Here is a 26,153-nt window from a genome sequence, read left to right as displayed (position 1 = left end):
TCCAATAATGATTCCTCCAAAATGTTAGGTGTAGCTTGCATTTCTGCACATGATCAGAAATAATGTTAAATAAGTCCTTTAATAATCAATGCATTTTTACCAGATAGAATTGTAGAATTTTTAAATAGTTTCATTCTTCTGAAATTCTGTCAAGACACATTTAGGATAAACTGAGCCCCAGTATTCAAGGGTTACTTCAACATTAGTTATTTACTTGGAATTTGAATAGCGCAGTTGCGATACTACCAGATACAATACCTTTTGGCCTCTAAAATCCTTTCAGGGCCACGAACTCTATCATTAGAAATTAAATCATTGACTTCTCTTTTAGTGCGCATTTAATTGTCCTGTTCTCATCATTTACTATACAACCAAAACCAGTACATTATTGATTTTTATCTTTTGATATTTTACATCCTCTTAAAGGTACAATTCATCATAGTAGTGATTATTGCCAAAAGGAATACTAAGAAATTTATTAATGGAGAAAGAAATCAGAACTAGTATAGCACTACATTAACTGCTATGTTGAATTGAAAATAGCTAACTTTCATTTCCTCAGCTTTAGGGAACCTCCAACTACAACTCATCTAGTATATTCACAGTATTAATGTACTAATGATTTCTGTCACGATTCTCAAGTGATGAAGGAATAGCTTCCCTTTTTGTCCACCCAACATACAAGGCATTGAAGTTCAGAGACTAAAGACCAGATCCAAATCAAGACTTTAAGTGGGTAGGGGTAAGATCCTGTTGCCTCCACTTGCTTGCAATTTAAAGTAGACAAAAATCTTGAATATGCTTTTCTGTGAGAGGGTGTTTTTCCCATCATGCAAGTTGTGAGTATACCGGACCTCCTGCAGGTCAAGAAATCAGGGAAAGGCAAAATATTTAAATTCCTTCTTATGCAACACAGATGTCATCCAGATTGAGGTATCCAGTATTGCTACTTGCTTATACTTAACGTCCTGAAGGATAAAATTGAAGATTTATCTCCAGACAAATTATTTACAAGTTTGATGTTTCAATTTGGTTAAAACCCACACAACACCAGAGAAACGCATGCTTTAGAGAGTCGGAACAAGAGTATGTGAAAAGCAGAAGTACAATACACATATGTTCTCCGTGTGGACAAAATATAGCAATATACCTGCTGTTCGCTAGATTCCACTTCCAGATATTGGCAGTCAAGATGATGTCTATAAGTGTTACCATAACCCAACATCCCTTACAATCGTTTTTGATCTTTTAAACAGTAATTACACAAAGGGATTTTAACGTGGTTATATGATCTATGAGAATTACTCAATATTTCAGGAGTTGTGCAAGTCAGGCAAAGAGAAAATTCTACCACCATCCTTTCTCCTTAAGCAACAACTAATAACTGAGAAAAGTGTTGTGTCAGTCTTCATATGATAGTTGAAGATTTAAAAATGTTTAAAACTTGTGTTTGTACTTTTCAAATATTTGTGAACAATGTTTGGAATTAGGAACCCATCAGCTTCAATCAGTTGGTAATTTTCTAACCCTAACCCAATTTTATTTGGCATTGTAAGAATTTCTGAAGAGAGGTCAGATTGTATGAGGCTACCTCCATGCTTAACTTGATAGAATTAACATGTTTTCTGGATCTACACAATATCAAACCATAATCTATCCACTGGACTAGATTTTCCACTAGATTAAGATACAAAACCCCCAACATTGACCTAGTGTGTTTCTAAATGTGGCTATCACTTCTTAATTTATCTTAATTGATTGAGCATACTGTGTGAGTATCAAGTCCAATGAAATTTACTGCCACTTAAATGCATAAAGCTCAAACATACTCTTTACATTTTCCTGAAAATTGTGTCTTCACATGTCCCAAATTCCAATTATATTTGATCATTACAGAAATGGGGAGGGGAATGATTCATGCCCTTCCATAGCTTTCCATTTCTTTTTTGTTGTCATTATTTCTAATGGTTTTAATACCAAAATGTAGACTGTTTTCTGGATCCATTGAGATTGTCCCAGATTTTTCAGAGTAGTCTGCTAACTATTGCTCTGCCTCCTCTTCAGTTGTGTGTATATATACTTTTCTTCAAAAGAAGTCACTAACTGATTCTTTTCAAAATCATGACTGTCACTTTGTGACATCACAAGGAACTTTTGTCACCACAGGAGAACACCAAGAAAATTCATGTTTTTTAACAGAACCTGCTAGATAGCTTGACTTAAAAGCCTGGAAGAAATAGTTACCTTCAATAGAGAAATAAAATCACCCAGGATCGAGCATTTCTAGGAGAAAACTGACATAAAAGTAATTTCTCTACATTGCAACTGGGTCAAAAGTGAATCAACTCAGCTGCCAAAGGAAAAGAACGGAATATGGATTCACCTGGATGAAGAGCTAATCCAGGAGTGATGCAAATGTGACGTGGTAATGTTTATAATTAAAAGTCTAGCTGTGTGTGGAACATTCTGGTTTAAATAAATGAATCCAGTATGACAATTTTGAGGTTTGTCACATTCTAATACACTTTCTTGAATTTAACAGCTCGTCTCACTACTCATTTGTTTATATATTTTTATCCCATTCATATTTGTTTGTAGTTTCTCTAAAGGATTAAAACATGCTGTACTTAGAATAACGAACATATATGTATTTCTCCAATAGTAACTGGAATTTTTCTCTTTTATCTACAGTATTTCCCTTTGTGGATGGATTAAAATGTTTTGGTATTCTGAAGCATATCTAAAACAATCTTCCATATTTGAATCTGCAATGGCAAAAAGTATATTGAGATATCACTGTGGATCTATTAAAAGTGTGTCCTGAGGAACTGGATGTTCAATTGTGAGGGATGAAAATCTCATATTCTGAATAGCTTCTGACTGCAAATGGTATATCCTGAGAATTGCTGATTTAGGTTGCGAAGTGAAACATTTGTTAAGTGAGTTTTGCCCCATTTTAGAAACATGGTTAAGTAAATCTGGATTCCCCACTGACTGTTTGTCAGAAGGTTAATAATAATAATAATAATTTATTGTCAGTGTACAACATATGTACAATGAGATTGGTTGAGCTCCCTCAGTGCACACCCAACACAACTCAGTGAAAAAAACCTAACCCAGTAAATCATATCACAATACAATAGCAGAGTTGGAAGGGACCTTGGAGGCCTTCTAGTCCAACCCCCTGCCTAGGCAGGAAACCCTATACAGTTTCAGACAAATGGCTATCCAACATCTTCTTAAAGACTTCCAGTGTTGGGGCATTCACAACTTCTGGAGGCAAGCTGTTCCACTGATTAATTGTTCTCACTGTCAGGAAATTTCTCCTCAGTTCTAAGTTGCTTCTCTCCTTGATTAGTTTCCAGCCATGGCTTCTTGTTCTACACTCAGGTGCCTTGGAGAATAGTTTGACTCCCTCTTCCTATTAACAAACACCCAGTCCCATTACACCAGTGTGAACATGTTACACACTGCACCAGCCCTGCAAGTCCATTGTGCTGCTTAGTTATGATGTTATTTCGCATTCAGGAGTTTGACAGCTCACGGATAAAAACTGTTCGTCAGCCTGTTTGTGCGGCTGGCTATGCTTCTATATCTCCTTCCCAATGGTAGGAGGGTAAAGAAGTATTGACCAGGGTGTGAGTCATCTCTGAGGCTTTTCCTCTCTCTTCTAAGGCAGCGAGCCCTAGCGATCTCATCTAGTGGTGTCACGGGGCAGCCCACAATGTTTTGTGCTGTGCTCACCACTCTCTGTAATGTTTTTCTATCCATGGCTGTCAATCCAGCATGCCATATTGTGATGCAATAAGTGAGAACGCTTTCTATTGTGGACCAGTAAAAGGAGGTCATCAGTTGTTGTTCCACCCTATTTTTAGGAAAGACCCTGAGGAAATGGAGTCTCTGTTGGGCCTTCCTGGTCACCTGGATTATGTTGTTTTTCCAGGTGAGGTCTTCACTGAGATGGACTCCCAGGAATTTAAAGGAGGAGACTCTCTCTACACAGCCCCCCTTGATGTAAAGTGGGACAGGTTCCTCTCTCTTCCTCCGGAAGTCCAACACCATCTCCTTGGTCTTGCTGATGTTCAGGTGTAGGTTGTTTTTTAAGCACCATGTGGATAGTTTTTGAACCTCCCCCCTGTATAGTTTCGTCTCCACCTGTAATAAGGTTGTAAAAGAGGATGACATGACCCCAGGACACTAAAACCGTCATAAATATGAACCAGTTGCCAAGCATCTGAATTTTGACCACATGACCATGGGGATGCTGCAATGGTCACAACTATGAAAAATGATCATAAGTCACTTTTTTCCGTGCTGTTGTAACTTTGAATGGTTACTTATTGGACTGTTGTAAATCAAGGATTATCTGTATTTCAGTAAACATTGGAGGTATTTTCTTATCCACACCACAGGAGCATAGTAGGGCATTAATTACAAGCACATGCACCATTATTAAATTTTCAGATAAAAATGGTTAACATAAAAATTGCTATATACAAATATGTGTTGTATATATAATGTTGTATTTGTGCTAATAAATAAATAAAGGGAGACTAGTATAGATCCATTTCAAGCTATTTAGCTCTCATCAGCTAGCCATACCCTTACTGGGATTTGAATCTGGGCTGTATTACATTTTAGGCAGGAGTCTTAGCCACTAAGCCACAGGCTCTCCTCCTTTATCAGCTGATCCAGGGAAATAGGTATGTATTTGTGTTACAACCCCTGGTATCCCAAATATGGGAGGAAGCTCACTACTCCCTTTCTGTCCTTCACAAATATAAAAAGGCAACATTAAAAATAAAAATATGGTTTTCTGCCTGGACGGTTTTCTGTAATGAGCCGAAGGACAGAAAGAGGGAGTAGTGAGTTTCCTCCCATATTTGGGCATACCAGGGGTTGTAACACACATACATACATACATACATACATACATACATACATACATACATACATACATACATACATACATTGTAAGCCGCAATAGAAAAGAAGAAAAACGTATTGTATTAAAAACTTTTTTCCTTTTTCTTCCTGACATTAAAAAATACTTTTAACACACACACACACACACACGTGTGTATTGTATTAAACTTTTTTTTCTTCCTTTCAACTGCGGCTTACATGATATATATACACCGGTATGTAAATAAATAAATACAAAAATAAATATACTTTTCGTGGAACAAATCTACCAGCGTTGTCAGTTATCCCCCCCCCCCCCCAAATGCATTGAAGTTTAAACGCAACCGCGATCTCTACAGTGTGGCACAGGAGAAAGCTACGCGCGTGCGCTGCGCGATGATCGGCAAAGGTAAAGATGCGGCGTAAATGAACCAGCAAGCGCGAAGAAAGATTACAAGAGAGCCCACAGCGCATGTGCATTTGCGAACAGCCACGCGTTCTTCAGGAGGCCTCCCACCGGGGGAGGGGGGGGGAGACTTTGAGTCACGTGCCTCTTCCTCCTCCTTCCAGGGGAAGACACGTCTGCCGTACCCCGTTCTGTGGGAAGAAAGAGGCGGGGTTTAACCGGTCTTGCGTGCCTGGCCGGCGGCGTCAGAACGTCGCAGCGTAAGAAAGGCGGGACGTCGGCCGGATGGAAGCTTAGCGCCATTGCTTAGTGGCAGGAGAAAGTAGAAACTGCCACCGAAGGGCGCTAGTTGGTTCGTGACCATGAGGCGGTCCCTGCCCCAACTGCTGGTCTTCGTGCTGCTGGCCTTCCCCGCCGTCCTCCTCCTCGGCGGCGCCCGATCTGGCCCAGGTGAGAGAGAGAGAGAGAGAGATGGAGAGAGAGAACGAGCGAGGGCTGAACCGAAGCGACTGTCAGGGCGACCGTTGCAGGCTGCCGTTGTCGCGTGGGACGGGGGGGGGGAGGAGAGGAGAGGGAGGTCGCCACTTTGAAATGGGAACGGCGCGTGAGGAGATTTCACGAGTCGGTAGATCGTAGTAAAACGGGAGAGACTCAGCTCCGCCTCGGTGCTCTGTTCAGTGCTCTGGGGATGGTGGTAGTGATGGTCTGCCCTGGACCCCTCCCCCGCTCGGGGCTGACGTGTCAGATCTCTCCGCCGACACCCCTGATTTTCATGAGTGACTTGGAACTTGGTGTATTTAAAAGCCTAGTTGCGCCTTCTGATCGCTTGTTGGGGGCTGACAAAAATGACACGTGCTAAAGGCGAAGTCGATTCCCCCCCAACACACAAGCACACTACTTTAATTGTTGACAGGTGTGTGTGCGTTGCTTAACGCCCCATATTGCTTTGATTGCTTTTTTCCTTTCTTCTCTTGAAACCGCATGCAGTTTCTCTGAAGCCAAGGTGCTCATCTTTTTAGCCCGATATTGCCCCAGAGCAAGGGACAATTGAGCAAGGCCATTGAGCAAGGATTGAATCACTTCTGTCGATTTTTTAAAAAAATAATTAAAAAAAAAGATTATGAGAGGCGTTAAAATACAAACAGCAAATAGAAATAATGTCAGGATGTTAGCCAACAATTTGTTGGGTAGGTATTAAGTACCCACACAATTTATATTAGTATACACACACACACACACAAAGTTGTACTTTCTGTAGCATTTGCGCTGTTCGGTCCAGTTTTCTTGACTGGCACCAATTTGTATATTATGAAATATGGCAGTCTTAAGCATTCTGTTCAGTATCAACTGAAAAGCAATATTGCTGCAAGTGCTTGTAGCTAATATCCTAGGCATGCTGTAAGGTAGCCTGGGCAAGGGGATAAAATTTTAGAAAAAGTTGCTGAAGTTATGTGAATTGGACCTGATTCCAATGCTAACTCATATTCACTCTTTAGTGGTTTGGTCATTTTCAAGATCTTTTGGACTGTATTTTCGTTTTACTAGGCTGGCATGGCTGTGTCTCCATAGCATAGGGTAATATATCTGAAGGAAAACAAGGTTGGAGGACAAAGTGTCTTTGGCCTCTTGTCAGAGTTAAGTCTTTTGTGCACATGGCTACAGTGTGGGTTACTATGTGTTGCTTACCTGTAAATGCTGACAACATGCTATGTGTAGTCTCTTTACAAATTATCTGTAGTTACCTAAACAATATAAAACATCTTCCAAATTTTCACTTTTGTTTAAAAATAATAAGTAACCCATACAGGTGCTGTAATGTTGAATAGTTGAGGTTAACTTTGTGTTATATATGTATACACATATGGAGAAGCAAAAGCTAATACTTAATAGTTTCACCATTCTAGAAGCAGTAGTAAATTGTTGGATGAGCTAAACCAATGATTAATAAAGCAGAAGAGTTATTTCTTCTTAAGACAGCAACTCTGCATATTATATGATCTCAATATTTTGTTTAAATAAAATGCTCTTAAAGTTGAATTCATGTCCTGGTGACAGTGTTGTTTTCTTGGTAAAGGTGTCTTGTTCCTTTCTCTGGGTATATATTTTTTTCAATCTAGCCTTCCAGTCTTGAATTTTCTGGTAGTCTCCCATCTAGTTCTGATCTTTCTGTTTTTCAAGATCAGCCAGGTTGTCTAGGTGTAGCTGCGAGTGTCTTATCATAAATATTTTAACTTTTTACTGAATTATGTAGCTTTTAAACCATTGAAAGCTGTTGGATTGCAGCAGGATCTAAATGCAATACAATTTTGCATAACGTAGAAAATAATTACTAATAATTGGACAATTCAGAAGTCCTCTGTGTTCATCATTTTCTTAATGACAATAATAGGCCATCCCTTGAAAACAATTAAGAAAGGCATAAAAGCCATAGTTCTATCCCATTGCTATTTACCAGAAATCATTAATCATAATTTAACATCGATTTAAAGACACTTGTAGGGTAGGAGTGAATTCCCTAAATGTGAAAACTTGCACTTGCTTGTTCTGTATCCTACTAATTTCTACTGGAGAAATTATTGGAGAAAAGAGGGGGGAAAAACTTTGCTCACTTCTCTAGCATGCATATTTATAAATTTCAAGCTTTTTATTATTAGGCAATTATATACTTTATTGTCTGGGAGTAAGCGACTACAAGTAAAATATTAATAGAATTGTTTGCCATGTTACCTTTTCTTCTTTAAAAAGTCCAAAGCATAACTCCAAATTATGAGAGAATTATACACAACATTTTAAGTCTGGATTCCCTCTCTCCCTCCCTCCCTCCCTCCCTCCCTCCCTCCCTCCCTCTCACACACACAAACTCTCGCGAGAATTATTACAAAATTGGGTTTTATATATACATAATTTTTACCATGGTCAACTTGCCATGCAGGTTAATATTTCAATTGACATATCCATCATAGCCCAACATCTTTTCTATTTATCATATATACATTTATTGGTTAATTATTTTTTTATGTCAAGATTATTGGCCATTCTCGGGATGGCCAATATGGGGTCAGAACCTTGGGGATAAAAAAAAGACTTAATGGAATAGAGGTCACATTTTAAAAAATATTAATTTTGCCTAGCTTAAGTAGGAATGCTGACAAATTTTTCTCAGGGATTTGCTTGAACTACTGTACTTATAGTACAATACCTATATTGTGTCTTTTAGTTATTTTCCAAAGGAAACTCTTCTGACTGAGAATTAACTTAATACCACAAATGAATGCTACAGGATTTCATTTTCTTTTAGCTATCAAACATTATTCAAGCTTCTTTTCCCTTGACAGTAACTATTTATACCAGAAGAGTGAAAGTTACTAGAATCCTAAATTTTTGAGACTTGTCTGGCTGCCTTAATATATGTTCAGTATCCTTCATTGCGATGCCACATCATCATTCTTTCTAAAATACATACTAGAGGCTTTAAAAAAACCCTGAAATGACTTGAAGTTTTAGATGCCTGTTCTTCTTTAGAGAAAACATTAAAGAATATTTGGTTCAAACAGTAACTAGAAATAAATAAATGAAATAGTTTAATCTGGGAAATAAAATATTTTACATATTTCATATATTTCTGTCTTTTAATGCTTTATTATGGGTTTTATGAAAGTTCAGCATTTTGAAGCTACTGCTAATATACCAGTATGTTAGGTGCTATAAACTGCCCAGAGTACTTTCCAAATGAGATGGGCAGCAAATAAATTAAATATTTAAATAAATAAATGTTCTGTTCAGTATATTGAAAATTAAATTATTGATCTTCAGATTTAATTAGTCAAATTGAAATGTACTGAATTTTTTCTGCAGTGCCTGCTTAATTAGATTTTTTTTCAAATTAATGTCATAAGAGAAAGGAAAATTTGATTGTTTCTTTTCCCTATAGACAAATTTGCTTTGGCCTCTCTTATTTGAAGATGTCTTGAAATCCTTTACTACACATTTTTTCATTTAATGCTATGTCCAATTTTGGCAAATAAGTTCGTTAGTAATCCTATTTTTCTGAACATTTTGAGATCATGAAAAGGGCACCCTCATAAAATAGTTACCATTGGTAGCTAATACCTAATTACAAGATATGTATATAATAGAAAGTTTTAAAAACCAATGAGCTAGAATTTTTATGTTAAATAATTTTTATTTTCTAAGAAAACATCTGGATTACATGGAGCTTAGAAGCACTATTGGTCATTTGAGCTGTGCTTGAGGCTGATCTGAAGAGGTGAGGATCCATCCCCTGAAAAAGTTATCTTTGGATCTAATAGTTCAGTATTGTACAATTTTCTTCTCCAGCCTTCTCTTTTTAGAGAAAGTTGTTGGGGAAGTATTAGGTGCACAGTTTAAGGTCCCTGGGAGAAGCAGATTATCTGGAGTCTTTTTAGTCAAGATTCACAGTGGACTATGATGCCAAGATAGCATTGGTTGCACTGGTGGATGAGCTTTGGTGATGTCATCTTTGTCTTCCTGGATCTTTCAGTAGCTTTTGTTACCATTTAGTATATTCTTCTGGACTGTCTTAGAAGGCTAGGACTGGAGGAAAGCAGAATAGTGTGTTGCTGTAAATCTCCTCCAGGGCCAGTTCCAGTCAGTGTTGGTTGGTAGGGGCAGAGATTTCTTACATGGTGCCTCGGAGCTTTGCTTTCTCCTCTCACTCCTGCTTAATACTCAGTGAAACCTCTGGGCAAGGTCAGCCCCTGGATTTGGTTGTGGTTTGTTCAGCTTTAACTCTCAGTGAATAGCACCCTCCCTGAATCTAGTTGGTTAGAGTTACAACTTAGGAGACCTCCTCAATTCATGTCTCAGCTCAAAGAGCACCTGACAGTCTTGGGAAGGGGGTGGGGAGCTTGAGCACAAATCCACTTTCTGCACCAGCTGTGTCCATTCTTGGGCCAGAAGACTGTTTGCTGTCCCTCATGTTTTACTTACTTCTACATTGGATTATTGCAGTGGGGTTGCATAGAACATACCTTGAAAAATACTCTGATATTTCAGAGAATGCAGCCGTTTTGGGCAATGTAATCCATGCTACGTAGCTATTGCACAAACTGCATTGCATCCCAGTATGTGTCTAGATGGAATTTAAGATTCTGGTTGTCACCTTTAAAGCCCTAGCTGACAAAGGACTAGATTACCTGTGGGACTGCCTATTTCTGTGCATTTCAGTCTGTTTCACCAGATCTGGCAGGCTAGATCTACTCTAGCTCCTTTCTATTAAACAATGCCATCTGGTGGGATCTGGGAGACATGCCTGCTCTTTGGGAAAACCTCCTTTTTGAGATTCAGGCCTTCCAAAAGGCTAGTCCTCTAAGTACTGAGCTTGGATATCAGAGGAGGCCTATATAGGTATGGTTGTGTTATGGATACCTCAGTTATTGTATCATTATACAATCAGTTTAGCAGATACCTCAGTTATTGTATCATTATACAATCAGTTTAGCGGGCCTGGCCTAATCCCAAGCTAGTCCCTCAACTCTGTACTTTTAAATTTTTGGGGTTGTTTTAAGCTGATTTTTAACTTTTATTACCCTGTACAGCTTTATTGTTTAATTGGTTTTTAAGTATATCTGTTTTATATTAGGTTTTAATGTGGTGTCTATACACCGCCCCGAGTCCCTTCGGGGAGAGGGGACGGTCTATAAATTTAATAAAATAAAATAAATAAATAAAATAAATAATTATTTTTATTCTTGCTTTTTGTTTGTTGCTGGGGGTTTTATTAGGTAATTTTGTGGATTGTTGTTTGCTATCCAATGTTGGATATGTAAAATGGGTAGCCCATATAAAATTTCCAATACCGTGTTTCCTGAAAATAAGGCAGGGTCTTATTTTCTTTTGACCCCCGAAATAAGCGCTTGGCCTTATTTTCAGGGGAGGTCTTATTATTTTTGAGGTGCAGGAGGCAGTGAGCGTGGTTACTTCATGGCTGCTGCTGTGTTGCAACGTTTTTGGGGGAGGGCTTATTTTAGCACATGTGCTCAAAAGTCTGATTGGGCTTATTATCTGAGGAGGTCTTATTTTCAGGGAAACAGAGTAATAGTAGTAGTAACAGTAATAACAACAGAGAGCACCAAAGAACATTTTAGGAAATACTTTATACCACCAGGTTTTGCAATGTGTTATGATTAAATAACTTGTGACATCAACCCTCACTTGATTGTTTGCTGAATTATATCAATGCTTCCAAGTAAAAATTTAAGTATTAATAAAAAAATTAGAATTAGAGGTCTAGGTAAAGTAATTCATTTAATTCAGGATTTTTTGCCTTTGTTTTTCTTTTAAGAAAAGCTGCAGTTGGTCTTGGAAGTCTCATCCACCCCGCCTGGCCCTGCAGTGTGACACAAAGCTGCCATGGCCTAGGAAACCTCATCTACCTGCCTGGCCAACCAGCACTTAGAACAGCAGGCGTATTGCACCCCCCCTCACTTATCTCCTCCCCATCTACATCTTTTTGATAACTCTGCACAGCAGCCTTTCAGCAGTTTCAGCCTGCCTCGTGCCTCAACTTCAGCCCTAGTGCTGCTGCTGCTCACAGCCTGCCATGCCAGCACCATTCTGCCAACCCCCAATTGCCCCCACTGCCCTGCACTTTACAGGAACTGTTGTGCCCTGCTCATCTTCAACTATTTTTCTCCTGCTACTGACAAACGAGCATCATTCTCCATTCTTCTGTAGAAAGGCTTGTCTGCAAGTGGATCAAGTTATGTGCACTGCTGAGCCTTGTAACTGGCTGAAGCATCCCAGGTCTCGTGGGGCAGGAAGTAAGATGAGGCTCAGGGCTGTGGCAGCTTTCTGCATGCCAGTGCCCCTTGTGGCTTTTGCTGGGCCTCCCAGGGTCCTCCCCACACCCTCAGGCACTTCCATGCTCCGTTTAAGGATTCGATTCAGGTTGCTGTCATTTATAGGAAGCTGACAGGGAATGTCCGAAATCATGATCTCATGACCATAGCTGACTCTGACAGTATAATCGTGAGCTTGATGCCAAGCCCCCACATCACAAACAGGTGACTTTGGGATGCTGTGACAGCCAGAACCCTTGAGGAGCTGTCATAAGCCCTCCTTGTTCAACATTGTTGTAACTTTGAATGGTTACTGAACAACTGGTCCTAACCCAAGGCATCTGTACTATTAAGTCATTTCAGTACTGTAATTTCAAACTGCAATATAACTACAGTAACATAAATGAAATAATGTGGTATCTTGTATAATAATTACTACCCTGAAAATAAGACCTCCCCAGATAATAAGCCCAATTGGGCTTTTGAGTGCATGCGCTAAAATTAGTCCTCCCCAAAAATATTGCAACACAGCAGCAGCCATGAGTTGACCAAGCGCTTATTTCGGGGGGTCAAAAGAAAATAAGACCCATTACCCGGGGAAACACGGTACATAAATATATATTAATTGTTGCATACTTTTGAGAGTAGTTTGATTTAAAAAAACAAACTGTGGCTCATTTTGAATTGCTTTCTAGTGCTTTTTCCAATAAGAGTAAACTTTCATTCTCATGTCTCTAGGTTCCGGCTTCCTTGTAGCTGCCCAAGATGCTACTGAAGATGAAGAAGCGATAGAAGATACAGTCGTTGAGGATGAAGATGATGAAGCTGAAGTTGAAGAAGACGAACCCACAGAATTGGTACGGCTACAATATTTTTAAAATTTTATGCTTTATCAGCACTATTTGAACAATAGATAGTTACCAGTAGTGTTAACATTGTCACAGTTGTGATGTTTGTGGCCGCAACTGAAATAGAATATACTGTACTAAATAGTTTTCCTAGTTGAAATATATCACTTAGTTATTAAGAAGCATTATGCAGCTATAGTGAGACAAATGTAATTATGCATATAATGCCAAATGTTATAATGTAATAAATCTAAATAAAAGTCTGATTTGATGAAACAGCATTAAATATGCTTTATGAATTTAACTGCTTGGATTCAATTACTTTACAGTGATTTCTGATACTGAGGTAGGCAGTACTCATAAAATTAATACATCTTAATATAGCTACATATAATTAATTTGATCCCATTTGGTTCAGAACATCAATATATATATTTTTAGATCACTGGGTGGTTACTAAATTTGGATTGCAACTGAGTTTTAAGGAACCGCTCAATTAAATGCTAATATATTCAATGTTACTGAGCTAACTGCAGCAAATTTTCAGTTTTAATAATCTTGTCATCTGGTTTAGGAGTATTTTATCAATTTGTTAAATATATCTAACTTCGTTATAGTCTATGCCTGTTTCGTTACCTAATACTTAGGGCTAGGCCAAGGGTTTTCAATCGTTCTCCAAAGAATCTGTTAAAAACAAAATTTCTCAGAATCCCTGATGACTAAGTAAAACACTGTCATTGAAAATTGGCTTCTTTTGAGGGATCCTTGGTTTTCACCAAACCCACTTACGTTCTTTCTTCTAGAAATTTTGTGTTGTTCAGAACACAGTTTGAAACACTCTGACCTAAATATCATTTTTTAAATTGCAGCTTTGAAAACCCTAGGTTTGGCGGAAATTAATGTGTTTGTATATTGAAGTACTTTTACGTGGGAATAAACAATAAAACTTATATATTCTGGCTGTTCATTGCTTCACTGTTTCTCATAGGCTTTTCAAACATTATTTTATATTAGACAGAAGAGAAAGAGGAAGATGACCTATCAGGAGAACCTAAAGCATCACCTAATGCTGATACAACAATTTTGTTTGTGAAAGGAGAAGGTAAAACATATTTTGAATTCTACATTGGGCCAGCTTATCTTGTTTTGTTTTTTAAAATTACAACTTAAAAACAAAACACTAAGAATTTTCATTCTTTTCCTCTCTAGATTTTCCAGCAAACAACATTGTGAAGTTTTTAGTAGGTTTTACTAATAAGGGTACAGAAGACTTCATTGTAGAATCACTAGATGCTTCATTCCGGTACCCACAAGATTATCAGTTTTTTATTCAGAATTTCACTGCTCTTCCTCTGAACACAGTTGTTCCACCACAAAGACAAGCCACATTTGAATATTCCTTCATTCCTGCAGAGCCTATGGGTGGCCGTCCCTTTGGACTGGTTATCAATTTGAATTACAAAGATCAAAATGTAAGTGAGGATATGGGATTTGACTAACTATAAGATAAATATATTCATTTAACATTTGTCTGTGTTTTTGTGGCAATGTCACCTGATATTAATGTAAATATTGGTCAGCCAGTTAGTTTCCCTTAATCCTTGGGAGCTGTGCTGCTAATTCTGCTATCTTGTATAAAGATTTGTGCTGCTAGTTCTGCTATTATGTATTAGGATGATTTTTGAATATTGTAGATTATGACTTGTTTTGAAGCCTATTTGGATTAGATTAATAAAGATATTGTACAAGATATTAGCTTTGTAGAACAATGCATTTTAGAAAGATAATCGGGCATTTCAAAATTCCATGTTTGCCTTACCCATGTCAGTTTATATTTATGCTTGCATATTTCATATCTTCTTTTGATTACTATGGAGGCATATTTTATTGAGAGTATTTACTGAATATTCTATTATTTCTTAGTTACAGTATTTTCCTCACTGATCAACATTCCAGTAGAAAGTTTATTGTTTCCTTAATTTTATCCAAAACAATTTCTTAGTAACTGCTGTGGCTTGAAGAGAAAGACTGTTTTAAAAAGTCAAAATCTGAGGTATTAAGAGCTGCTATTATGATAAGGCAATAGTGTACAACCTGTCAGCCGCATTCAGCAGTCAGCTCTCTCTTCAGGCTAAAAAAAAAAAACATCACTAGAATTTGATAGTAAACTGCTAAATAATGTTCAGTCTTCCACTAAATTAAGAATGCTAAACATCTACTAAGGTCAATGTAGTTATAAATCTATTCCATTCACCAAAAATAACTATTGTATCTTAATATTTAGGGAAAATATTAAAATGATCTGAAAATCTCATCTTCTAGAGTGATATGAGTAATTCGCTCATTTATTGAAACATTTTACAGCTGAAAAAATAACTTTAAAAGTTTGGCTGCAAAAAGATTGGCAATCATGAATAGTTAACAAATACCATTCATACTCTGTATCTATGTCTGTCTGTCTGTCTGTCTGTCTATCCAAGTATAGCTATAAATATAGGTATACAGATTGTTTTGCAAAAAAACTAAACAAGTGCAAGGAATATACTTTTTTCTGGAGTCCTCTGTAACAATAGTGCCATTTGATGGCCTGAATCTGATAGCCTTTTTAATGTTTCATTTTAGGGGAATTTCTTCCAAGATGCTGTCTTCAATCAAACTGTTACAATTATTGAAAGAGAAGATGGATTAGATGGTGAAACGTAAGTTTACTTATTCTGCTAACTAATTTTTGTAATGGTGATAGCCAGACCTTTTATGTTATTATTAAAGAACATACCTATTCATTTAGGTTTTGAAAAGGTTAAGGTTTTCCTTGTTTTTTAATCACCAAACCCTGGAGACAGAGAGAGAAAAAGCAGCTTGCTATCACGAACACTAAGAAACTATAACATATTGTGCATCCTTCATTATTTGTATATTAACTCAAACACTGATTGTGATTAGCAGCTGGTTGTCTCACCAAGGTTACTTAGATAGTGATATCATATATTAATTTATTATAGACTAATTCAGGCATTCCAACTATAATTAGAAATTGTTGGATCTAAGAAGTGAATGAGGCCCTTAGGACTTTCAGTTCAACCACTTGCTTTTAAGATCCATGCTCCTGTTTTGTGAAAGCAATTCAGAGAGTATTGTGTGAGTGAATCATAACAATGGCTGATTGTTCTTGGAGTAAGTGAGTTGTTCCTTTACCTCTTAAGGAGATCTCAGGTTGCCCCCTGCTCAAGAAGCCATTGCTAGACAGACAGACATCCACACCCACACACCGATACTGGGCAACGTTTGCCCAGTATCCAACTTCTTCTTTTGGTGGAAGGTGATTGAAGAGATGATTGTGCAACAGCTTCAGAGGACTGTGGATGAAATTGATTATCTGGCTCCTTTCCAATAAGGTTTCAGACCTGGATATGGAACAGAAACATCATTGGTTGTACTTTTTGAATTATATCTGGCACATATAGGATGGTGATAGTGCATCCATCCTTAATTTATTTGATCTCTAGAGGCTTTTGATACCATTGACCATATTATTATTCTGGATTTGATTCAGGATTGGGGGTGAGCAGCAGAACATTCCCCTGGTCACCTCCTTTCTCCTGGTTAATTGATTCTAGTTAGTATTGATTGGGGAGAAAAGATCTCTCCCTCAGCCCTTTCTAGATGAGGTGCCATAGGGGTTGGTGCTGTTTCTTACTCAACATCTACATGAGATACCTGGATAAGCTCACCCATCACCATGGGGTGAAGTATCATCAGTATGCTGATGCTATCCAATTGTGCATCTTTGTTCTTGGCGAATTAAGCGATGCTGTGGATGTCCTATGCCAGTGTTGGAGAATGAGGGTCTGGATAGGAAACAGGAGGCTTTAACTGAACCCTTGCAAGACTGAGTAGTTTTTAGTTTGGGCAACTTCTGGTTTTAGGTCTTTAGTATCTTTGGTGCTTGATCAGGTTGAATTGCCCCCAAACAATTCAATTGTGTGCAATATGGGATTCCTCTTGGACTCATGACTATTGCTTGAAGAGTAGGTAGTCGTGGCTAGGAGGACCATTCATAACTTCATATTGTGTGCCAGTTATATCCATTTCTGGATCAAGGGGCTTTATTCGTCACTCATTCTAGTCATCTGATTGGACTACGGCAGTTCATTCCACATGAGGCTGCCCCTGAAGAGTATCTGGAAATTTCAACTAGTGCAAAATGCAGCACAGTGAGCAGTTACATGTATTTCTGATAGAGCACACATGACACCTCTGCTGGTTGGTTACCAATTTGCTTCCATATCCAACACAGTGGGACCTTTAAAGCTCTATATTGTTATATGACTCCAGGTTATTGGATGGATTTCCTCTTTATGATTTCATCTGCCTGTCCTACCAAATCCAACCTAATGGGTATGTTACAGGTTCCGACATCTAGGGAATTACATTTGACAGACCATAGTACATTTGACAGGCCTTTTCTGCTGTAGCACCTTCATTGTGGAATTCATTACAAAGAGATTAGGTCAGCTTTGTCACCCCTGAGCTTTCAAAGGTTCCTCAAGACCTGGTTATGCCAGCAACCTTGAACCCAGAGGATGAGAGAATATGTGAGGGGGCTCCATTATCTCTTGGCTAATTTTCTCTTTTCTTGTTTAGTTCTAATTTTATAGTTTTGGGTGGTTTTTTAATAATTATTATATAATAGGTTTTGGCAATAGTTTTTATTTTATTTTACTGTTTTATTGGATTGTTACATGCTGCCAGGGTCACTTTCTGTGAGATGGGCAGCTATATACATTTGATTAATAAATGCATAAAATAAATACATCTGGGGACAAATCCTTGGATTATTGTTAGGAAAACCTTATATTAGGATATCATCCATCCTGCATAGTTTTATGACTGTCCAGAGATTTTTTTTAAAAAAAATTGCCTTAAAAGAATCTTACTAGACTTTCTCATCTTTCTAAATAAGGATCTTTATGTATATGTTCCTGGGGGGACTTGGCCTACTTGTCATTGTTGGTCTACATCAATTGTTGGAGTCTAGGAAGGTAAGTAGCTATTTTTAATTAGTCTTTGCCCTGACTATAGAATACTGTCATTGTTTCTTCTAAGTTGAGAGGATGGTCTCTAGCATTATGTGGATGGGTGTAAGAACTGTGAAATTTGTATGCCTTATTCCAGGGTCCCCAAGCTGTGGGCCATGAGGGGTTTGCAACTGGCAAGCATGAGTGCACGCTCATAAGCATATCATCACTCACTTGTGCGAACCATCCCCTCTCCCCCCCCCCTCCAAGTTCGCAAAGCTGGAAACATTGGAGAACTCTGCCTTACTCTAAATTCCATAGAAGAAAGATGATGTCATCTGGCTTGCTAGTGCTTTTCTTAACAAATCTTTAAAAAATGTACATACAGGAAAATTAAGATAGGCTTAATTAGAGAGTTAGTTGTATCTATGCTGCTCAGTCCTGAAAATACTGAAAAATTCAGTCAGGTCAACACCTTTGTGTCTAAAAATTAACTATTACTAGAACTGTAAAAAGTATATCTTCCACTGACATCAATAATTTAATAGCCACCGCATTTCAATTGAGCCTGTTTATATTTGAAAGATATTTTAAATGATAAAGAAACGATGAAAGGGAGACAATGAATAAAATAGTTAGTATAAAAGTTGATTTCTAATTAATATATCTGTTTTAATGGTTGGATAATGCTTATTTCGTTTATTGGGTATAATGGCCAAATAATTTAAGTCTTCTTTTGTGACTTTATAGATGATAATATTTTATTTATTACTTTTGTTTCTAATCCTCTCAGAGAAAAAGACCAGCTCAAAAAGTAGAGATGGGAACCTCTAATCAGAATGATGTTGATATGAGTTGGATTCCTCAAGAAACTTTAAATCAGATCAGTAAGTATCAAGGCAGGGTGTCTGTAGTAAATTTATTTACATTGTTAAAAAGTGTATCTCTCAGTGGAAAATTGACTTTAAACACACTAGGCTGTTTTCAGTAAATTTATTTAATGGCAAGGGCAGTTGAACAAAGCTTTAGGCTATATTCGGTGTTGAAAAAATGCAACAGAATTTCCTGTTTTCCTCCCCTTTCCTTTCCTTTGTGTTTTGGAGATTTCCCTTCTGTCAAGAGCAGATTTAGAATGTGAAGATTCCATTAATCAGAAGGGCATCATTAGTGGCATTGTGTCTGTAATTCCACCACTATTGACGATGTTAATTAGCCTCTAGGTTTGAGGACATTGTGGGATGTTAAATTTTGCTGTTTCTATTTAACTCAAAAATACATTCAAATTACATTTTTAAAATTCGTATAAACTTTGTTAATGTCTTATTTTGTTTGTTTTTCTCTGCCTTCAGTGCAAAGTAGAAGAGGTGAGATATTCTTTACTGGGTTGAGGCTTTTAAAATTTCATATATAATTTGTTCCTGGTGATTGATTATATAATAACTGCATGCAGTGATAATACTAAAGTTTGATGGATTTCACCAGCTTTAATAAAAACTTGGCAAATAGCTGCTGCATATTTTGTAGGAACATTAAATAAATCTTATCCAATTAGAAGGTGAAATATTTTGACCTTAAAGTAGATCATTCCCACTTCTAGTCTAAAGTTGGACTACTTTCAGCATGCTTGGAATACCCATCCCATTCTTTCGGCTTCAAAATTATTTCTACTCTGTTCATTCTAGCAGTTATATAATGTCATGAGATTTACTTCTATGTTTTTTTAGCATGGCCATGAAATACATGCTTGATATATGCCAGTCCACTAATTGCTGATTACTTACACTCTCAAATTGTGTAGTTCAAAATTTTATCTTTGCAGGTAGTTGCCAGGTAATTTACAACGGCAATTTAGCCTGGAATATGTGGTTGTGACATTGTGGTCATTAGTTAAGTCACCATGTGCCAATCTTGATTTTATGACTTTTTTTTATGATGGTCATTAAATAAGTCATGTCTCTTAAATGAAATATCTGGTTGTTAAAGTGAATCACATAGTCATACGTCTGAATTGGCTAATCCAATGGGCATTTTGGGGGGGAAATGGCAAAATACATTGCAAAATGTTATATCAGATCACTTCTCTAGAGAAGGTAATGGAACTTAATGGAACTTAAACATAAATATGCCCTGAGTAGATTGTTTTAAAATATTTTAAATATAGATTGCTATATGCTTTCATTCAGTGCAAAGCTTATAAATGATATGCAGGAATAAAAGTATCTTTTTTAAAAAAAAATTTTTTTTATTGTTTTATTTAAACAAAAACACAAAAAAAGAATCATCCTTCATTACATCTTGTAGAAAGCGTGTCGATTGATTACAAATAAATTTCGTGCATTTCTTCCACAATCATTACTTATACTTCATTCATATTGAATTGTACGTTTTAAATCAAAAATCTTTATGTATTTTACTATCAATGTACCACAATTCTCATTTAACTATAATTATTTAAACATGCTTTTATCTGACATCATTTGTGTTTAAAGACGCAACCACCTACTGGCATTCATTAGCAATTTAAATAAACCTCCAATAACATTATATCTTTATAACATATTCTGAAAAAAAATCAATTAATAAAATATATAAGCATTCCCCCCTTCCCCCACCCATCTCACTATTTAGAGCTTGTATCCAATTTGCTTTTACCAATACCAACACATGTATATATCATTAAACATCAATTAACATTTCCTTGTTATTGTTGTAGTTAGTTAAACATTATTTACTATTTATATCACATCTCCTTTCATCAGACCCAAAAGAAATTACACATTTATAACAAGATCTAAACAAAAATTTGTTAATAAAATTTATAGATCTTTTTCCCAAGTCCCAATTTACAATTTATATCCAAGTTGTTTTTACTAGTTAAGGTTATCATTTCATTATTGTTAACGTAGTTAATTGTTTGTTAATGAAAAAAGATTTAATAACAATCTAAAACAATTTACAAAATACTAAACTTCCCACTTATTAATCACCAAATGAGCTAAAAATTATTTACTATTTATATCACATCTCCTCTCATCAGACCCAAAAGAAATTACACCTTTCTAACAAGATCTAAATAAAAATTTGTTAATAAAATTTATAGGTCTTTTTCCCAATTCCCAATTTATAATTTATATCCAAGTTGCTTTTACTAGTTAAGGTTATCATTTCATTATTGTTATCATAATTAATTATTTGTTAATGAATAAACATTTAATAACAATCTAAAAACAATATACAAAATACTAAAATTCCTACTTATTAATCACCAAAAATTAACTATTTTTTATCATCAACTTTTATTATCAACCTGTATCTTTCCAGTAGCAAAACAGTCTTATCTCTCTTGCCAGTTGTTGTGTCAATTCTCTTTTTAACTCCTTTATTAAGTTTTTATAGACTTCTCTCCTCACTTTATTGCTTAAAGGATGTCTCATATAATCTTGTTGCCCTTGAATTATTATTAAGATTAGCTTGTCTTTGGTTATCAAACGTGTTTCTGAAAGGGTTTCTCCTCTTAACTCCATCATCATTGCCTTTTTTTTCCTCCTGTATTTTAAAATCTGGGATAGAGCTCCAAATGTTCACTTTTCCATATTCCTTTCTTTCCACTTTCACCCATGTTTGCTCCATTAATAAGTTCATCTATTGTCTTATCTTTATCTTCTATATCTTCATTCTCTTCTTTAATTTTTGGGGCTCCAACCCCATCATCTTTTACTGTGAGAAACAATAGTCTATCCAACTTCTCAAATCTCGCAAATCCTTCCAATATATTTTGGATTCCAGCCAAGATATTTTGAAACTTTAAGATTTCTTCATCTATATGTTGATCCATGTTTCCAAAATATATATATATTTTAAGTTGACTAAAGCACAAATTCTTTTATACTCTTCAAAGAAGAAGGGTTCTGGGTTTTTTTCTTTCTTTTTCCTTCCCTTGCCAAAATATTTCTCAAAAGCACCTGCAAAGACAATTCGTGCCCTTGACTCTTTATCAGTTTCTGTAAGCAAGTTGCAAACACTTCAGTTACACAGACAGTAAGATCAAAGAAGAGAGAACAAAGGATACATTGTTTAAAAAAAAACCAGACTTTGGCTTCCGAGTGGCAGATTCCACTTTCTCATACTTGTCTCAAGCTTGTAGGGGGGGGGGGGGAAGGTCTTTAAATGTCTTTAATGGAATTTAATAATAAGTGGTAGGAAGAATTGTTAGAATAAAAAAAAAGGTTTTAGTTCAAGCCAAAAAATAAGGTAACAAATAATAGGGAAAAAACCCCAATCCATTCACTTTAAGAGAGAAACAGGAAACATTACGGTCACTTCAATCCACAAAATGTTGTTGCAAAGGAAAAAAAAGACTTTCCAAGGCAGTCCAATAAAAATTAGTTTCGCCGCTTTATTCTTTTACTTAAAGGACTAATTTATCTTTTAAAAAAAGTTTCTTTGGGCAATCTTTCTCAAAGAAAAAAAAAATCTCACCAGGTGCTCTCACTTTCACTTCCTTCCTTCCGGAGCCATCTTCGACTTCGTCAGCCTAGGCTGTCTGTTTGACGCCAGCTTGCAGCACTTCCCTTGGGTCAATCAGGGACTTTGCGATGTCCCTGTGACCAGCAAGGCTTTGTCTTCCTGTTCACCGTCTCTACGGATGATTTAGGTCCATATGGACCATCCAGTGGCAAAAGTGTCAACGGCGGTCTCGGACTGTCGAGACCACGCGTTGTGTCATCATGACATGACTCCTCCTTCCTCAGTAATAAAAGTATCTCTTAGTGTAGTCTTTCATTTCTGAACTCTACATACTGTGTTAGAATTTAAATGACAGAGTTGTTATTTCTGCAGGGAAAGTAACATGTATTGCTGTAAGACGTACTGTTTCGTAACTAAAGTATAAGCTAATTAAAGGGATGATAGCTTAGTGAAGGTTTCATCAGCAATGCTCTTCACATAACAGAGGCAGGATTCCCTTATTTAACTTTTAAGTGCATTAATGTATCACCATAGCATAATTCAGAATTAGAAATCCACTCTGTAATATTTTATTTAGTTTGCTACAGTATTAAATATATAATTTCCTAAAGAAAATATGAGATTTTCTTTAAATAGCAATTTTCAGAAATTCTGTGGCATATTTAATTATTGTCTTACATTAATTCTATATTATGAAATCAAGGATGTTAGTGTGTAGAAATTCATTATGAATTTTGAAAGGAGATTATAGAAAAGATTTAGGTTGACTGAACTTGGTATTTATGTTTTTGTTTTGGCTAGTATGTTGGCAATTAACACAGCAGAAAAGTCTAACGCTGCATTAATTGGTGCAAACATATCAAATAATTGGTTGCTCCCAGAACTAAATAAATTAGCACAGCATTTTCTGTGAGAGAATCCTAACAAGCAGCGATGGAGTTGAGGATATGGCTAGGTAAAATACTGGCTAATAGATATGATAGGGTTATAAAAATGGGCAGAATGCAATTGAGAGTCAAAGTAGGTTTGGAGCAATTTTGTTCTGGGAGTTAACAGATGTAATTGCAGCACTGTGAATTTCCAACTTTAAGAAAAACCCAGCCCCCAAACTAATTGTGGCTAGATAAACAAAAATACAACACTGTAAACTGATCTGTTGCATTCAGACCTATGTTCAAAATGTCATGTGATTCCTTGAATATTGTTCCCAAGGTGCTTTTTAAAGAGGCAACTAGACTTTCTGGTTTTTCTTTGAAGATGTTTCGCTTTTCATCCAAGAAGCGTCTTCAGCTCAGAGCGAAATATCTTCCAAGAAAAACCAAAAAGTCCAGTTGCCTCTTGAAAAAGCACCTTTGGGACAACCATGACCTGGATGACTGAGAATCTCCATAGACTCCTTGAATATTAATTTGGCTTTTCCCAAAAAAGTGTAATAAGTTAGCGTAAACTTTGTTTGCTCCAAGTGACTAACATAATATTTTTCCGTATTACAGCATCTTTTCTACTTGGTGCAAAGTATAGATAGGATATTCTCAAACATGTGGCTATGAAGATTATTTTTAGAACTGACTGCTCTGAACTACAGAGGAAAATAGGGCATCATGCATTCTTCTTCCTTATAGCCACTTACCATAAAATACATTAATCCTGTTGAAGGTAGAGTAAATGAATTGTGCAAAAAGACTTTACTCAGTGCTGTCCCATTTCCAAACCAGAGCAAGCACTGGATATCTGGTTTCCCATTATTTTAGATACATATCAGATAGCAGTTGCATGTTCCTAACTAGTATGTACCATATTTTTGAGTGTGATGTTTGCATATTTTTTTTTAAATAAATACTGTATCTTTTGTCTGCCAAAGAATGTTTCTTTAACATAGTGTTAAGTAAGGGCTGTTCTTTTTTTTTTAAACTACAGATAAAGCTTCCCCAAGACGGTTGCCACGCAAGAGGACACAGAAAAGATCAGTGGGCTCCGACGAGTAAATTTTGTTAGCCCAGTCAACCTTTACTAACCCAGCCATCAAAACCCTCCCTAGTGTTTGGCTTGAATTGGGAGTTGAAATATGCTGAAAGCCATATTGACTGAGGAGAATACTATGAAATATTTGGACTAAGCATTTAGTTGTGTTCAGAGAACATTGCTAAAAATGCACTTCAAGTTCCTTTTAAAGAAACTTTTAATTGCAAATCATTGTGCTTTCTGAAACGTGCCTTCAGAGTCTCTTCATAATGCTGATTTGTCATTTGCATGCTTTTGTTTCTGATTCTTTGTCACAAACGAAAATGTCATTTCCCATCTTGTTCTAATTGTGTCCTGTTATACGAGGTCTTTATGCATTTTCTTATTTAGTACTTGAGTCATTGATCTCACTCTTTGCTACATGTATGTAATTATTTTTAGTACGCATGTTGAATCTCTCATAAAGCATTGAATCACAGTTTTGTATTCTAAAGGCACAAGCAGGAGTAACTGCTCTTAGCAGTATTTTTTAATGGCTGCTGATGTGATAAAGTGCACAGAATCTGAGATCCCAAATGTCCTTGCATATACGTCCAATACTTCCTACAGCAGCTGCAGTTCTGAAATTTGGGTTGTGTGCTCGTTTTTGACATCTGTCTTCTTTTGATTGCAATATAACTGTGCATTTGTAAATGTTGGAAATATACTTCAGTCAAGTGTTTCACCAGGTGAGTTTTGAATGCTAGTTCAAATTGTTTAAAATAAAGCCTCATCAGTATAAATTCAGGGATTCTCCCACCATTCAGAAACACAATCATGGATAACAAAGTCTATACAATTTCATAGATAAAGCTGGATATAAGGTTTGACATACCTGAAAGTTTCTTTGGATAACAACTTGTAAACCATTCATCAGAATTGTGCTATTCTGTTTCCCATATTTGATTGTATATGAAAAAAGTTTTGAAATGACAGTAAAAATGTAACTTACGTTTTATTTTTGTATTTTCTGCTGCTGCTTCTCTTTTGAAGTCTTAATTTCCAGTTAGATTGAGTACTTGAGAACCAGAAGCTACATTAATTCCATAATTTATATGGTTTAATTTTGATCTCCCGGGTCTGTAATAACTGCTAAATACTGCTAAAATATGATATTAAAATGTTATATTAATTATTTAATATTAAATATAATATAATCTGTTACACCAATTCAGTATCTAAAAGTAGGATAGAAGATTAGAAGCAGTATTAAAGCAATATGTTAATTCCTAATACAATGGTACCTCAGTACTCATCATTAATTGGTTCTAGGAGGTGTGATTGGTACCAAAAACAATGAGTATCAAACAGTTTTCCCCATAAGGAATAATGTAGTGAGTCACAAGGCAGCTGGCATTGACAAGTTCTAGCTTGTGCATTGAGTACCAATCAATTGAGTGCCAGGACAAAATGTTCACATCAAAATGCATGGAGTACCAAATTAGATGAGTTTCAAAACAGTTGAATACCAAGGTACCACTGTATTTGACCTTTTAATCTTTTAACCTTGGCCATGGAGCAAATCAAGCAAGAAAGCAAACAAGGATTCAGGATATGACACTGAGACCTAATACTTTTGTATCATCCATGTCAGCTCCGGCCAGCCTAGAGGCCTGGAGCTGCCATTCAGGGGAGAAATCTGGGCCAGCTGCCAAGACTCACCAGGCTTCACTCCTACACAACAGCT

General features: G+C 36.5%; 1 protein-coding gene across 1 annotated transcript; it reads left to right on the top strand.

Moving 5' to 3' along the window:
• Positions 1-5,495: 5,495 nt before the first annotated feature.
• SSR1 (signal sequence receptor subunit 1) lies at positions 5,496-25,424 on the top strand. The gene is made up of 8 exons (XM_081951542.1): positions 5,496-5,761; positions 12,871-12,989; positions 13,995-14,082; positions 14,190-14,452; positions 15,603-15,679; positions 17,944-18,022; positions 18,792-18,885; positions 24,383-25,424. The coding sequence occupies exons 1-8, from the start codon at positions 5,674-5,676 to the stop codon at positions 24,448-24,450; spliced, it is 876 nt and encodes a 291-aa protein (XP_081807668.1). The 5' UTR covers positions 5,496-5,673; the 3' UTR covers positions 24,451-25,424.
• Positions 25,425-26,153: the final 729 nt, after the last annotated feature.

Source organism: Natrix helvetica, assembly GCF_964273705.1.
Source record: "Natrix helvetica genome assembly, chromosome: 4".
NCBI classification, from domain to species: Eukaryota; Metazoa; Chordata; class Lepidosauria; order Squamata; family Natricidae; genus Natrix; species Natrix helvetica.
Note: the sequence above shows the minus strand (reverse complement) of the source record. Positions and strands in the feature narration are given on the sequence as shown.